Source organism: Rhizoctonia solani, chromosome 7 (genome assembly GCF_016906535.1).
Source record: "Rhizoctonia solani chromosome 7, complete sequence".
Taxonomy (NCBI): domain Eukaryota; kingdom Fungi; phylum Basidiomycota; class Agaricomycetes; order Cantharellales; family Ceratobasidiaceae; genus Rhizoctonia; species Rhizoctonia solani.
Window position 1 is genome coordinate 77,253 of NC_057376.1, and position 14,848 is coordinate 92,100.

Consider the following 14,848-nt stretch of genomic DNA (forward strand, 5'->3'; position numbering starts at 1 on the left):
GGTCATATCCTCCAAGATAGGAAATAACAACCTACCCAACGTTCAAATCTCTAAGTCAAACCTATCTTATGGAGGATGAATTTTGTATAAATGCTCTCACTCAACTCCCTCTATTGCCATCCCAATCATACTCAATTGTCCACACACTCTGTCTACTATGTCTTTTTCCCAAGATTATTATTGCTACCCCATCTTCACCTCCTACAGGAATGACATGCCTCTCACTCCTGAGCTAGGTATCATTGAAGCTAGCCATGTTTGCAATTTGTACTATGTCTATGCTAACCGTCACAATGATCACTACTCCCCCTACTCTGAGAACCACCCTGATCCCCTAGAATGTTGTATTCACGCCATGCCTGACATTGAGGTCTTCCTTATGGATGATGACCATTCCCCTCAATGGTTCCTAGGTGTTGACCTCACTCATGCGTTGCATGGGGCTTACACCCATGCTCTTTGTGTCTTTGGCAAAGCTGTCCAACCTGCTGGATGGAATTGTTGCAAGCCCTGGGCAAATTACAACTACGTGGCAGAGCTCATCAAGATTGGCTTTCCGTACATCCCATGTCCAATCTGCTTCAAGGAAGATGTGTACCACTTCCCCGCCAATTTGTTCCATGAGTTGCAACAGCAAGTCCACCATAATAACTTCTATGCTATTTGCAACGCCCTATCTATTATCATCACGGCCACTAAACAAATGGAGTACAGTAACATAGCCCATGTTGGCTACATTTGCGGCTCCCCCGCCTGCGTTTTGGTGCATTGTTTTTGGTGCTGTTTGCATGGTCACCTGGTAGTTGAACACTCCAAAGACAATCTGTCCAATGCAGGTAAGACTTGTAGTATAATGCAACATAATTGTACTCAGCTCACCAGGTTATCAATTGCAGGATTCCCTGTCAATGGATACAATGGCAACAACAAAGCACTGGGACCAATTACTCTGCCGCCTGAGAACATTCCGCCGCCCCAGTTGGTGGACTTTGCAGAAGTCCCCTTCAACTACACTGCCTGGGGACTTTCCCCACAAGAACCTTCCAAACAGCCCAAAACGGCTTACCTGGGTTACCAGAACAGCAACTTGTTTACAGCTCCAGAGTACACCCCATTGCACGCTGCCAACAAAGCAGGCAAATTCCCTGCTCCAGAGTACACCCACGGCCATGAGCTCAACATTGCTGCCCTCACGCAGCAACTCTCTTTGGTTGCCATTGCGCAGAGCGTTGAATCTGTCTCTCCTGGGTTTGGTAATGATTTTGTTGCCTCTGTTTGGGAATGGCTGGGAGAACCAAACCCTGTTGTTGACTTGGGACCACCTGAATGGCCCACCGTACCGCAGCAGCATATGCTGCTGTTCTTGTGGGAAGACCACTGGCACAAGGTTCACGCTTGCAACCTAGAGCTAGGCAACAACCAGGACATCAACATTGGCGGAGGGCTTGAAATCAACTTGGAACATATCATTTGCCCTCTCCCTGTTGTCACTAACTAAGCTAACAATGTCTTGCTTGTGTATACTACATCTCAACATTCTCTGTGTCTCAATTCCTGTATTCTGCAACCATTAATACTTACTTGCAAATCTGATCATTTTGACTCATCTAAATAATTGTTGCTAAAGATTTGACTCTTATTTGTGAACGTCCCACCACACTTAGTACCAATTGATAGCCACAATTTGATAGATATTGATAGCACTTTTTAACTAAGTCAAAAGCCTTGGATTTGACCTTGCAATAATTACAACAAGTAAATACCCTGCACCAGCTGAAGACTTGGAGTGGGTGACTAAGCCTTAAGCGCCCATGGCTCCAACACCTTAAGACTTAGCAATAAAATTAAGGAATTTAAGTCCAAATTCAAGAAGTATTATCAATTAGCATCAAACCTTTAATCAGGAAGCCATCTCTTGATAGGATAAGTCCAGATTGGGGGGGATATGTTATGGATATGACATTTCTCCATTAATCTGTACTTATTTTATTAATTACACTAGTAAACTTACAGTAAACAAATGAGATAAAGATGCGAACTAAGGTTTTCAAGGTCCCTCTATCCAATAGTGACCTTCACAAAACCTATAAACCTCAGGAATACCCTTAATATGCAATGCCTTTTGCATATATGCTGTTTTCTCACTCATTTAAATATATAAATTCAGCTGAGTAGATAAACAGTAACAAGTAATATTTCTCTTGTTTGTAGTATTTATTATTCAAGATTCTATCTTGTGGCTACACACAGAAATATTCAGGGTCCCCCCTGTTGCATAGGCAAGTGCTCCAGCGCTTAATCAGCGCTTAAGCGCTGACACATTAAATGCGCCTTTTCTCTGTCACCCAGGCATCCCACACTGCCAAATCGCTTGCGCTTAGGTGCGCCTGTTTGTGCGCTCCAGAACGCTGGCTCAGACTCCCAAAACGGACAACATTTGGCAGAGTTATGCCCCATTTACTGTAAGTACCCAATGCAGCAGTATCTTACCTTTGGGACTGTTTACTCCAAGGATGAAACACTTAGCCTTGGGACATCTAAGGACCCATACAGGTAAATACTGCCTTGGGGCAAATATTAGGATCTGTTGTTTGTTTACTATGTACCAAAGTATTGGCTCCCTCAAGTGTTTCAGTTGCCACATGTACCTCCTGTACCCCTCTTGGTATCAATCATGTATATACTTGTTTGTGCGCCTTCTCAGGGTATAAAAGGACCCTGTGAAGATGCTTCTAATGCATCCATTTATCCACTCTTATATATTGACATATACACACAAGCCTTTAACAGCTTATCTGCGCATTTACTTTAGTGATTGACTCACTGTAAATAGCATAGGAGGTTATTTGGCGCACTAAGACCATAGGCCAGTCCCAACAGACACAGGGTAACCTATTAGTGTACTTACTGCAACCCTGTGCCCCTTGACTGTCACAGTTGTTGAGTTCAACATTGAGTATAGTGCAACAATACTGTAAGGATTGTTGTGATTGAGTGATAGTGTTTCAATCCACCATACCCCCTATAATGTAGATAGCTTTATCTACAATATCTCATAAATCCTAGATATATTTTAGGTACACCCCATAAGTCTTAAGTCTGACTTAAGCATATATAAGTCCTATACTTATTAGACAAATCCCATAAATCCTGTACATTAGTCAGGTAACCCTCTTACTTAAGGTACTATCCCAGAGACCTTAAGTATACATACCCTTAGTCACTTAGGCTTAAGTAACATTAGTCTAAGGTACTATATATAACCAACCACCTGCACTTCATAGTTGCTAGACTATTTGTTAGGAGTTGTTATTCCTGATAACCTAGCCTATATTGTGCATATATTGTGTGCATATATTCTGATTCTTAATACTAGTTCTCAGTTACTCCCATATACATCTTGTATATAGTAATTCTTTCTTACTCCTGTACTTACACAACTCTTAACAGTTACCATGGTTGGTTGGCCTCCTTATATTACAGAGGTGAACTAATTACAAATATACAATATGCAAAACTATAACCAATAAGAACCCTGTTCTGCAGTCAGCCTTACTCATGCATACGTGTCACTGACATGTCATGACAATGTCATAGGTGGAGGTGGCTCTGTATGCTGAATAAGCGCAGATGGGGGCGTGGCTTGGCGCTTAGTGTATGACATAAGCACCAAAGTCACATGTTTGAAAATGTTGTCCAATTGTCTTTGTTCAAATTTGAGAAAATGGGAATAAATTCCCTTGGTATAAGTGTGTCTACAACAGGAATCTTCTAATACTGACCCTGCTCAGCACTAGAGTCTCAACCTCTTTCCCCCCAATTTACAACATGGAGGGTCCTGTTATGGATATGACATTTCTTCTTTAATCTGTACTTATTTTATTAATTACACTAGTAATCTCACAGTAAATAAATGAGATAAAGATGCAAACTAAGGTTTTCAAGGTCCCTCTATCCAATAGTGACCTTTACAAAACCTAAAAAGCTCAGGAATACCCTTAATATGCAATGCCTTTTGCATATATGCTGTTTTCTCACTCATTTAAATATATATAAATTCACCTGAGTAGATAAACAGTAACAAGTAATATTTCTCTTGTTTGTAGTATTTATTATTCAAGATTCTATCTTGTGGCTACACAGAAATATTCAGGGTCCCCCCTGTTGCATAGACAAGTGCTCCGGCGCTTAATCAGCCCTTAAGCGCCGACGCACTAAATGCGCCTTTTCTCCATCACCCGGGCATCCCACACTACCGAATCGCTTGCGCTTAGGTGCGCATGTTTGTGCGCTCCAGAACGCTGGGTCAAACTCCCAAAACGGACAACATTTGGCAGAGTTATGCCCCATTTACTGTAAGTACCCAATGCAGAGGTATCCTACCTTTGGGACTGTTTACTCCAAGGATGAAACACTTAGCCTTGGGACATCTAAGGACCCACACAGGTAAATACTGCCTTGGGGCAAACATTGCCTTGGGGCAAATATTAGGATCTGTTGTTTGTTTACTATGTACCAAAGTATTGGCTCCCTCAAGTGTTTCAGTTGCCACATATACCTCCTGTACCCCTCTTGGTATCAATCATGTATATACTTGTTTGTGCGCCTTCTCAGGGTATAAAAGGACCCTGTGAAGACGCTTCTAATGTGTCGTACGCCAACTGTAAGGTTGGGTACTTGCTAGTGGGTGGGCGCTTACGGCCGTACTACTACTGACAAGGTTGGTCTAACTATCTATCTAGGCTATACTACTACCGCTTAAGGCGGTCTACTACTTCTATGCTACTGCAAGGGGGCCTTAGGCCTGGGAGGTGTGGTGAGTAAGGTAGAGGGGTTGCTACTGGTGACTAAGGGGGCCGACTACTTAGCTGGCTGGATGTCCTCCTCAATGAGTATGAGACAAGGTAAAATTGACTTGGTGTCTCCAAGCGATTTCCCTGCTGTATATATAGACAAAGCACACTAATTACATGGTCTGTGCGCGTGAGAGAAAGAAGTATAGAAGACAAATGAGAAGCATGCTGCGGGCTGCGCAGAAGCGTGGATTTCTCCTAAGCACCCTTGGCACGGCATCTCGGCGCGGCATCTTGGCATAATAAGCGCCAAGATCACGTGATTGGAAAACATAAGATATTAAGTCCGTAAAAAATACTAAAAATAATAGAAAATTCAGGCAATTCCAATGGTATATGTAAGGAGGTTATAACATTGCCCCCCCTTAAAGGCTCTTGGCGGAGTCACAAGCCTTTTTCAGTTGCGACTTGTTGAAGCGTTGGATTTCTTCTTGACTATGTTTTAGCAGATCCTTGGGTTCCCAGGAGTTATCTTCTGGGCCATAGCCCTTCCATTTGATGAGGTAAACCCACTTTCCTTGTAGTCTTTTTGAATCCAGGATTTGTTCTACCTCGTATTCCTCTTCCCCTTCTATGGTTTCCGGAGGGGGTCGATCTGGGAATGGCTGGCTTGCAGATTCATGCGTCTTGGATAGAAGTCCTACATAGAACACGTCGTGGATTTTCAGAGTTTCCGGCAATTTTAGACAATAGGCGTGGCTGGAAATTTTTTCTGTGACTTCGAATGGTCCCAGCCGTTTGGGGTCCAGTTTGTTGGAATTTGTTCTCAGTTCCACGTTCTTTCCGTCCAGCCAGACTTTTTCTCCTACAGAGTATTCTGGTATTACCCCTTTCGTCCCTGCCATGCGTTCTTTGGTCATTCTGAGCGCCAACTCTGCCTCTTTCCACTCTCGTGCAAGGGTATCAGCTACAAGGTCTGCTTCTGGTATGTTGGCTGGCACAGTTGACGGACTCATCACGGGGTTTCTTCCATAAACCAGTTCAAATGGGGTTTTACCTGTGGCAGCATGCTTGGCGTTGTTGTATGCGTACTCCGCAAGGGGTAGCCATTTTACCCAATCTGAGTGATCCGCTGCTATGTAAGATTGAAGGTAAAACTCAATGAATTGGTTAACCCGTTTGGTTTGTCCATCTGATTTGGGGTGGTAGGCCAAGGAGAAGGAGGGTTGGATTCCCAATTGTTGGTACAAGGCCCTGAGGAACTTCCCGGTAAACGTGGTTCCCCAATCTGATACAGTTTTTACCGGGAGCCCATGGAGTTTCCAAACATGGGTGACAAAGAGATTCGCTAAGCCCTTGGCCAACACCTTTTTGGTAGTTGGGATGAAGTGCCCAAATTATGAAAACGAGTCTATGACCACCAATATTGCGTCATGTCCATCTGATCTGGGAAAACCTGTAATGAAGTCGTAGGAAATTGTGTGGAATGGGAAAGGAGGGACTTCTAAGGGTTTTAGAGCTATTACTGGATTGTGGGCGCAACGGTTGGATTGGCAGATGGGGCAACATTCAACCCATTCTTTTGCAGAGGACTTCATTCCTGGCCACCAATAGTTACGGCTGAGTAGTTCTAGGGTCCGTTGTTGTCCGGGGTGGCCTGCCAAGGGAGAGTCATGGAATTCCTTGAGGAGTTGGTCCTTGAGTTCTTCTGAGTCTGGGACCACTAGCTTTCCGCAATACCATAGCAAGTCCTCTTCCCAATCGTAGTCCTTATAAGCTTTGCAAATAGACGGAGGGGCGTTGTCCGCGTCTTCCATGAGGAACCTGATGATGGGTTCTAGCGATGGATCTTCCCTGAGTTTGTCACGAATACTTGTGACAATCTCAAGTTCCTCTTCTGATGTGTTTGCAAAAACTTCTGACGGCAACATAATTTCTGGCTCTGTGGGGGCATCTACGTAATCTGATCTTCTGGAAAGGGCGTCTGGTTTTCCTGACTGTTTCCCGGGGCAATAATGGATCTCAAAATTGAAATCACTTAGAAAGATGCGCCAATGAGCATGCCTGCAATTGAAAGTCCGTGCCTGCATCCAGTATTCCAGGTTTTGATGATCAGTGAACACCTGGATGGGTTTATCCGTTGCTTCTAAGAAAATCCGCCATTCTTCCAGTGCCTTGATAATTGCCAAGAGTTCCTTATCATGTGTATCGTAATTAGCCTCAGCGCTGGAGAAGGATTTTGACATGTATGCCACTGGGTGTAGGCGGTTATCTTTTCCTTGCTGACTAAGGATTGCTCCCATAGCTACTCCTGACGCATCTGTTTCCAGGTAATAGGGAAGGTCTGGGTTGGAATGGATGAGGACCGGTGACTGGGTGACTGTCAGAGCCGACAACTACCACAGGGTAAAGCCCAACAAGCTATTGCCTAATATAGGACTTATCAGCAAGTGGGATCTAACAATGCTCTAAGGCAATTGCCAGATGAGGGGTTGGACAAGACCAATTGAGTAAGAGTGCACTATGCTATAAAGATAGCTGGGCAAAGGACCTTTGACAGTGACTGGTATGCTCTCAGGCAATACTCTTAATTGTATGTCTTAGGGTAGTAGGTGTTGGAAGGGATAAGAGGTCAAGTTCTGAGGCTTAAGGCTCTCAGAACCCTCCTTATATATTCACAGAGAAGGGGAAGAGTAATTACAAGTACAAACATCATAACAAAGATAAGGTCACATGACCAGAGATAAGAAAACAAGATCACATGACTAAAGGTCATGTGATGAGATTACATAATAAGCGCTCAGCGCCTAAATAGCATAAAGATGCATATATCCATAAATCTTCATGAAAATAGCGCATATATTCACTATTTCTTCGACTTAGTGGATTTTAAGGTGGTCACGCCTCTAGGGCATGACACTTCCCCCCCGTTAAGGTCCAGCTGCCTCTGGATGTTCACGGTGAAACTTAGCCAATTTTTCAGGGGCATTGGCTAAGTGGGCCTTGGGCTCCCATGTGTTATCCTCTGGTCCATACCCTTTCCATTTAACCAAGTATTTGACTTGTCGACCCACTTTCTTGGAGTCTAGGATCCTTTCAACAGTATATTCCTCTTCTCCATCAGCTGTGACAACTGGGGGAGTGGAACTGGATCACGGTCATACTCGTCTACTGGCTTTTTGTGTAATAGGGCAATGTTGAAGACAGGATGGACTTTCATGGATTTAGGGAGATCCAGTTTATAAGAGTTCCTGCCAATTTTCTCCAAGACCTTGTAGGGCCCCAATCGCTTATGTTCTAGCTTATGGGAAGGCCTTGAAGTTTTGATGTTGGCACTACTCAAATAAACTTTATCACCAACTTCCAGCTTGGTTGCTTCCCTTCTGTTTAAATCATAGTATTGCGCATTTTGTCTTGCGGCAATTTCTAAAGCAGCTTTTGCTTCAGTTTGGATTTCTTTCAGGAAGTCTGCTAGGTCGTTGGCTTGGGGGACATGGCTTTCCTTGGTGTTTCCAACTGTGAAGTCTGGATTATAACCATAGCACATGTAGAAGGGAGAGTGTTTGGAGCCTGAGTGTTTCCCATTATTGTATGCAAATTCCGCAAGTGGTAGTGATGCAACCCAGTCTGTTTGTCTATAGTTGATGTAGTGGCGTAGGTAAATTTCCACAAACTGGTTTAAGCGTTCACTTTGTCCATCAACTTGTGGTCTGTATGCAGTGGAGAAATGTGGTTCTATCCCCAACCGCTTGTAGACTTGTCTCAGGAATTTTGCATTAAATTGGGGGCCTCGGTCCGAAATGGTTTTCCTGGGTAACCCATGTAACTTCCACACAAAGGATACAAAGAGGTTTGCAACATCAACAGCAGTAGCATCAGAGTGCGTTGGTATAAAATGAACCATTTTGGATAATTGGTCCACTACTGTTAATATTGCATCATATCCTTCTGAGGTGGGGAGTCCTACAATCAAGTCATACGTTATTTCCTCCCAGGGCTTATTGGGTAAATCTATGTTTTGAAGGAGACCTTCAGGAGCCCGGTTGGAGTGTTTGCTACGTATGCATGAATCGCATGCTTGGACATATTTTGTTACAGATTGTTTCATCCCTGACCAGTAGTAATCCCTTGAAAGGAGGTCTAGGGTTCTGAACTGTCCTGGGTGCCCAGTGGAAGGGTTATCATGCCTGCTTTCTAAGATGGCTTTCCTGATTTCTGGCTCATTAGGGACATAAATCCGGTCATGATAGTAGAGTAAGCCATTATCAAGTTTCCATCCTTTAACGGGTATGTCCTCTTCCAAGGATTTAAGGATTTTGTATACAGCTTTATCATCATGCAGAGCGTCCCTTATTAGATCATTAAGGTCACTATCTGTTTGAATAGCTGCAATAAAAAGCTCTGGGCTTATGAGCACAGGGGTTTCACCCCCCTCTTTAACCGCAGACTTGTGGTCTTCACGGCAAGAGAGAATATCTGCTTTTCTATTCTGTGCGCCCGGCCTATACACAATCCTATAGTTGTAATCTGCCAAAAATCCCATCCACCTTAACTGCCTTTGGTTCAGATCCCTTTTTGTCTGGAAGTACTCCAGATTTTTATGGTCTGTCAGTATTTTGACAGGGATTACTGTTCCTTCCAGCAGGTGACGCCATTCCTTTAAAGCCCTTACTACTGCTAGTAACTCTTTATCAAAGATATCATAGTTTCTTTCAGCAGGTGCTAGGGATTTTGATAGGAATGCAACCGGGTGTAATTTATCATCACTGCCCTTTTGATTAAGGACAGCGCCCGTTGCAAAATCAGAGGCGTCACACTCAAGGAAAAACTCCTTGTATGGATTGGGTTGGATTAAGACAGGGGATTCAATTAGAGCCTGTTTAAGAGCTTTAAAAGACACTTCTTGGCGTTCACCCCACTCCCAAGGTATATTCTTTTGGAGTAGTTGGTATAAGGGTTGTGCCAATTTTGAGAAGTTATGTATGAAGCGTCTATAGAAATTTATAAAGCCCAAAAACTCTTGAACCCCTTTGACAGAGCGCGGTGTTGCCCAATCAACCGCTTGAGTGATTTTCTTGGGATCTGCTTTCACTCCTTCACCATTGGCAATGACACCAAGGTAATCTACTTCAGATGCATAGAAATTACACTTCTCCAGGTTACAGTAGCATGCATTGTCTTGCAGCCTTTTCAGTACCTCTTGGAGATGTTTTGTGTGTAATTCCCTGCTTTCTGAGAATATTAGGATGTCGTCTAGATATACTACTACATAGACGTCCAATATGTCCCTAAATATCTCATTCATGAAGTGCTGAAATGCAGCAGGAGCGTTGCATAACCCAAAGGGCATGACTAGGTATTCAAACAGGCCATATTTGGTTTTAAACGCAGTCTTCCATTCATCACCTTCCTTTATCCGGACCAAGTTATATCCAGATTTCAGGTCAATGGTGGAAAAGTATTTTGCGCCCCTTAGTTTCTCAATGAGAGACTGTATTAAAGGTAGGGGGTACGCATTTTTGACTGTATTTGCATTTAGGGATCTATAATCCACAACCATACGCCTTTTCCCATTTTTCTTGTTGACAAAGTGAACTGGGGAACCATATTTGGATTTGGATGGGCGAATCAATCCTTTGTCCAATTGTTCTTTAAGAAGTTTTCTAAGTTCCTCATCATCAGATGCCTTCAAGGGGTATACCATAGCCTTAACAGGTTTATCAGGATCGATTAAATCAATCCCTAAATCAAAAGGACGGTGCGGCGGCAGTTCCGTCACCTTCATGTCCTCAGAAAATACCTCCGCAAAATTGCGCAGTTCTACTGGGATACTTTCAAGTGGAGAGTCCACAGTACCTCCAGTTTCCCTAGGGATGCCTTCAAGAGGTTCAATTACCTCGACACCTCCTAAGTCTTCTGGTATGCCTTCAAGGTGGTTAGAAGTCCCACCAACATTTCCCAGGATAGAATTAGAAACAGAAAGACAAGTGTTGTTACAATATTGAGAATTAAAAGTAATACGCTTATTAGGCCAGTCTATAGTAGGGTTGTGTAACTTGAGCCAGGACATTCCAAGGACTATGCTATGTTTACCTATATCAGCTATGTTACATTTCAGAACCTCTTTATGACTACCTAATTCTAAAGTAAATATACATTCTGAATCTACCAAACCAGAACTAATGTCTCTTCCATCAATCACTTTAAGGCGACGTGGTACAGACTTTTTTGTAGTAGGTATACCATATTGTTTGATCAAGTCCTTGTGTATAAAGCAAGACGATGCACCTGAATCAATCATAGCCCATCCAAAGAAGGGCTTCATTTTCTTGGTAACCTTAGGGTTGGGAACTTGTTGAACGCGAGATGCTTGAAAATATATATTTAAAGGAGATATATTATTTACAGAAAAGATTTCCAAGCTATCTAAATGTCCATTATTTCCCTCTGATACACTGTTCCCGTTAGTGTTCAGAGGTCCCCATTTTCCGACTCATCCTCAGAGATGTGGGCCTCATGGCCAGAGTAGGATTTGGAGGGGCATTGGTTGGCATAGTGTCCCCTACCTCCACATGTTGCGCATATAATTGGTTTTTTGCCTTTAGATGAGGCAGAGTCTAAGTCCATTGGTGAAGGACCAGAGTTGCGCGAGGAGGAGGAGGAGGAAGAAGCCTTGGGAGCAGTGGAAGAGGTGGCAGTGGCAGGGTGGTTATCCTTTTTAAGAGATTTAAAGGTAACATCCATGGTGGTGCCATCATTCCATTTGACAATTGGGACTGCTATTCCCTTGGCATTTTGGCCAACCTTTTGGAGGACCCCCTTCTTAGCCTTTCCATCCACAATCGCATACACCTGTTCCCCAACAGACAGTTTATCCCTGGGCGCTCCCTGGGCTGCTGCTGACGTCGAAGTGCTGGATTTGCTTCCAGATTGGTTTGAAGAGGAGGATGAACCCTTGTGCTGGGCCGCAAACTGCTCTAGGCGCTGATCCACCTTAAGGGCCTTCTCCGCAAGAGTTGCAAGAGTGACTGAGGCATCTGCATGGTCATAATCTTGAACCATGAGAGTTTCCTTAATTTTGTGGGACAGGCCATCATAGAACATGTCCCTGAGAGAAGGATCGTTGTAACCAAGGCCTTGAGAATAGGTCTGGAAGTCCTTGTAATAATCTTGGACTCCCTTGGTTTGCTTAAGGGTGCGCAACTTGGCGCGGAAGTTCTCAGTCCTATTTTGGACATTCCAGCGTGCATTGAATTGCAGCCAGAAGGCATCCAAATTGTGGAGCCAAGAAACAGGGTTCCCTTTTACAACGTCCTCCTCCAGGTAGGGCTCAAGCCACTCATGGGCCTTGCCATCCAGGCAGGAGATAATGAAAGCGATTTGCTCATCCACTGTTGAGCCAGGATATGAGATCCTGAGATAATGAGATACAGCAACTCTGAAAGAGATTGCCTTATTCTTGTCAGACCCATCAAATTTGTCTGGCGTCGCAAGTTTGGGAGCCTTGGTAGCCGAGGCAAGGGAGGAACCAGAAGCAGCAGCGGTGCCTATTTTGGCAATATCAGCCCCAAGTTTTACAATCAGGGCGTCAAGGTTGGTAATGCTACTGTCATGGTTTGAGAGGGTAGCCTGAGTGGTGCCGATGTCTGTGTGGTGGGCAGCCGCTTGTCCTATGACCAAGGATAGATTTTGGTTCATAGCCAGGAGGAGGTTTTTGATCTCCTGGGCCCACGCAGGTATCTCCTGGATATTGGTGGGGACAGACAGCGCATTGGGATCGGCATGCACATAGGTAGATGGTTGGGTTGACATAGTGGAGAAGGAGGGATATGATAGATACTAAGTAGCGTCCTTGCTAAATAAGGCAACTTCACTACTAGTTTAGGAATAAGGGGAGGCTAGATGATTGGCCCCACTAAGCTCACAGTTTATTCTTTACGCTAATCACTGTCTCAATACCTAGCGTTGAATGCTCCTTACAACTGATCAACAAGCCTTGGATGGGCGTGATACAGTAGCAGGTTTTGCACAAGCGGGTCTTTGACTGTCTGTGACGCAGAAGGAGTCGTGGCAGACTCTTGGGTGGACGTTCGCAATGCTAGCCGTGTAACAATAACCCCCTAGTGCAACAATCACCAGTTTTGACTATTATCTGGCTATGCTGGATCACTGGTTCTTGATGGGTCGTGCCAGTACTAACACCCTAGTAGTCCACAAGGGTTGGTGATGAAGAACTCAACCTAATGTCAGAGCCGACAACTACCACAGGGTAAAGCCCAACAAGCTATTGCCTAATATAGGACTTATCAGCAAGTGGGATCTAACAATGCTCTAAGGCAATTGCCAGATGAGGGGTTGGACAAGACCAATTGAGTAAGAGTGCACTATGCTATAAAGATAGCTGGGCAAAGGACCTTTGACAGTGACTGGTATGCTCTCAGGCAATACTCTTAATTGTATGTCTTAGGGTAGTAGGTGTTGGAAGGGATAAGAGGTCAAGTTCTGAGGCTTAAGGCTCTCAGAACCCTCCTTATATATTCACAGAGAAGGGGAAGAGTAATTACAAGTACAAACATCATAACAAAGATAAGGTCACATGACCAGAGATAAGAAAACAAGATCACATGACTAAAGGTCATGTGATGAGATTACATAATAAGCGCTCAGCGCCTAAATAGCATAAAGATGCATATATCCATAAATCTTCATGAAAATAGCGCATATATTCACTATTTCTTCGACTTAGTGGATTTTAAGGTGGTCACGCCTCTAGGGCATGACAGTGACAAGAAGCTTCAATTCCTGGAACGCCGCTTCTTCTGGGTTACCCCATGACCAGGGGGTTTCCTTTTTGGTGAGATTATGCAGAGGACGTGCAACCAAACTGAAGTTGGGGATGAACCGGCGGAGGTAATTGACAAACCCTAGGAAGGCCTGGACTTGTTTAATTGTCTTGGGCTGTGGCCATGACGTGACTGCCTTGATCTTTTTCTGGTCCATGGAAAAGCCAGCTGGGGATATGACAATGCCCAAGTAATCTACCGTAGTGACGTGGAAATGACATTTTGACAACTTGCAGAACAACTGGTTCTTCATTAATCTAGACAGAACTTCTCTAACGTGGGACGGGTGTTCTTCCAGTTTCTCTGAGAAGATGAGGATGTTGTCTAAATAAATTACCACCGTTACGTTGATCAGGTCCCTGAACAGGTTGTTCATAAAGTGTTGAAATGCTGCAGGCGCATTCGTGAGGCCAAAGGGCATGACTAGGTATTTGAATAGCCCATATTTGGTGCGGAAGGCGGTTTTCCATTTGTCACCTTCCTTGATCCGGACGTTATTGTAGCCCCAACGGAGGTCCAGTTTTGTGAACATCTTTGCATGCCTTAGTTTGGCCATGAGATTGTCTTGCCGTGGTAAGGGGTAAACGTTTTTATGGGTTACGTTGTTGAGTTTTTGGTAATCTACCACCAGCCTGAGAGAACTATCTGCTTTTTTTACAAACATGACTGGAGCACCTGCCAATGAAGTGCTGGGGCAAATCTTGCCCGTTGCCAATTCTTCATCAATGTGTTGTTTCAGGGCTTTGGATTCTGCATCTGTCATGCCGTATATGGGACCAGGGGAGAGTTTGGCGTCTGGCAGGAGATCTATGGCTATGTTGTATTCTCTATGCGGAGGGAGCACCTTGAACTCTTCTTCCCCAAACACTTTTGCAAATTCCTGATATTGTGGGGGAAGGTCTGCCAAGGGGTTGGAGTCGGCTTCTTCTTTGGAGGCAATTTGTACTTGCTCCGGGAATGTGACTAGGCCCTGTTGCCAGTTGATGAGGGGGGATTCAGATGAGAGCCAAGTCATCCCTAAGATGGCGGGGGTGTTTCCAATGGGGCAGACAAGGAAAGGGATGGTATGTGGGTGGCCATTGGCCAAAACCGCAAGTTGGACCTGGTGCCATATGCGACCAGTCTGGGAAATGGTACCATCTAGCATTCTCACTACTCATGGATTTTCAAGTAGGGTTTTTGGGATTTTAAGTCTTTCAACAATTGTGGGAG

The 14,848-nt window shown here is 44.2% G+C and overlaps 5 protein-coding genes across 5 annotated transcripts; 1 reads left to right on the forward strand and 4 right to left on the reverse strand.

Annotated features, from left to right (window-relative positions):
• Positions 1-157: 157 nt before the first annotated feature.
• RhiXN_06195 (uncharacterized protein) lies at positions 158-1,498 on the forward strand (the record flags this gene model as incomplete). Its single annotated transcript, XM_043326011.1, has 2 exons — positions 158-836; positions 897-1,498. The coding sequence occupies 2 exons, from the start codon at positions 158-160 to the stop codon at positions 1,496-1,498; spliced, it is 1,281 nt and encodes a 426-aa protein (XP_043181443.1).
• Positions 1,499-5,218: 3,720 nt separating this feature from the next.
• Positions 5,219-7,096, reverse strand: RhiXN_06196 (Retrotransposable element Tf2 protein; the record flags this gene model as incomplete). The annotated part of the gene is made up of 2 exons (XM_043326012.1): positions 5,219-6,160; positions 6,215-7,096. 2 exons carry the CDS (start codon positions 7,094-7,096, stop codon positions 5,219-5,221), a joined length of 1,824 nt encoding a protein of 607 aa, XP_043181444.1.
• A 627-nt stretch (positions 7,097-7,723) lies between these two features.
• On the reverse strand, positions 7,724-10,863 carry RhiXN_06197 (Transposon Tf2-7 polyprotein; the record flags this gene model as incomplete). Its single annotated transcript, XM_043326013.1, has 2 exons — positions 7,724-7,917; positions 7,950-10,863. The coding sequence occupies 2 exons, from the start codon at positions 10,861-10,863 to the stop codon at positions 7,724-7,726; spliced, it is 3,108 nt and encodes a 1,035-aa protein (XP_043181445.1).
• A 401-nt stretch (positions 10,864-11,264) lies between these two features.
• Positions 11,265-12,605, reverse strand: RhiXN_06198 (Transposon Tf2-1 polyprotein; the record flags this gene model as incomplete). The annotated part of the gene is made up of 1 exon (XM_043326014.1): positions 11,265-12,605. One exon carries the CDS (start codon positions 12,603-12,605, stop codon positions 11,265-11,267), a length of 1,341 nt encoding a protein of 446 aa, XP_043181446.1.
• Positions 12,606-13,562: 957 nt separating this feature from the next.
• Positions 13,563-14,783, reverse strand: RhiXN_06199 (Retrotransposable element Tf2 protein; the record flags this gene model as incomplete). The annotated part of the gene is made up of 1 exon (XM_043326015.1): positions 13,563-14,783. One exon carries the CDS (start codon positions 14,781-14,783, stop codon positions 13,563-13,565), a length of 1,221 nt encoding a protein of 406 aa, XP_043181447.1.
• Positions 14,784-14,848: the final 65 nt, after the last annotated feature.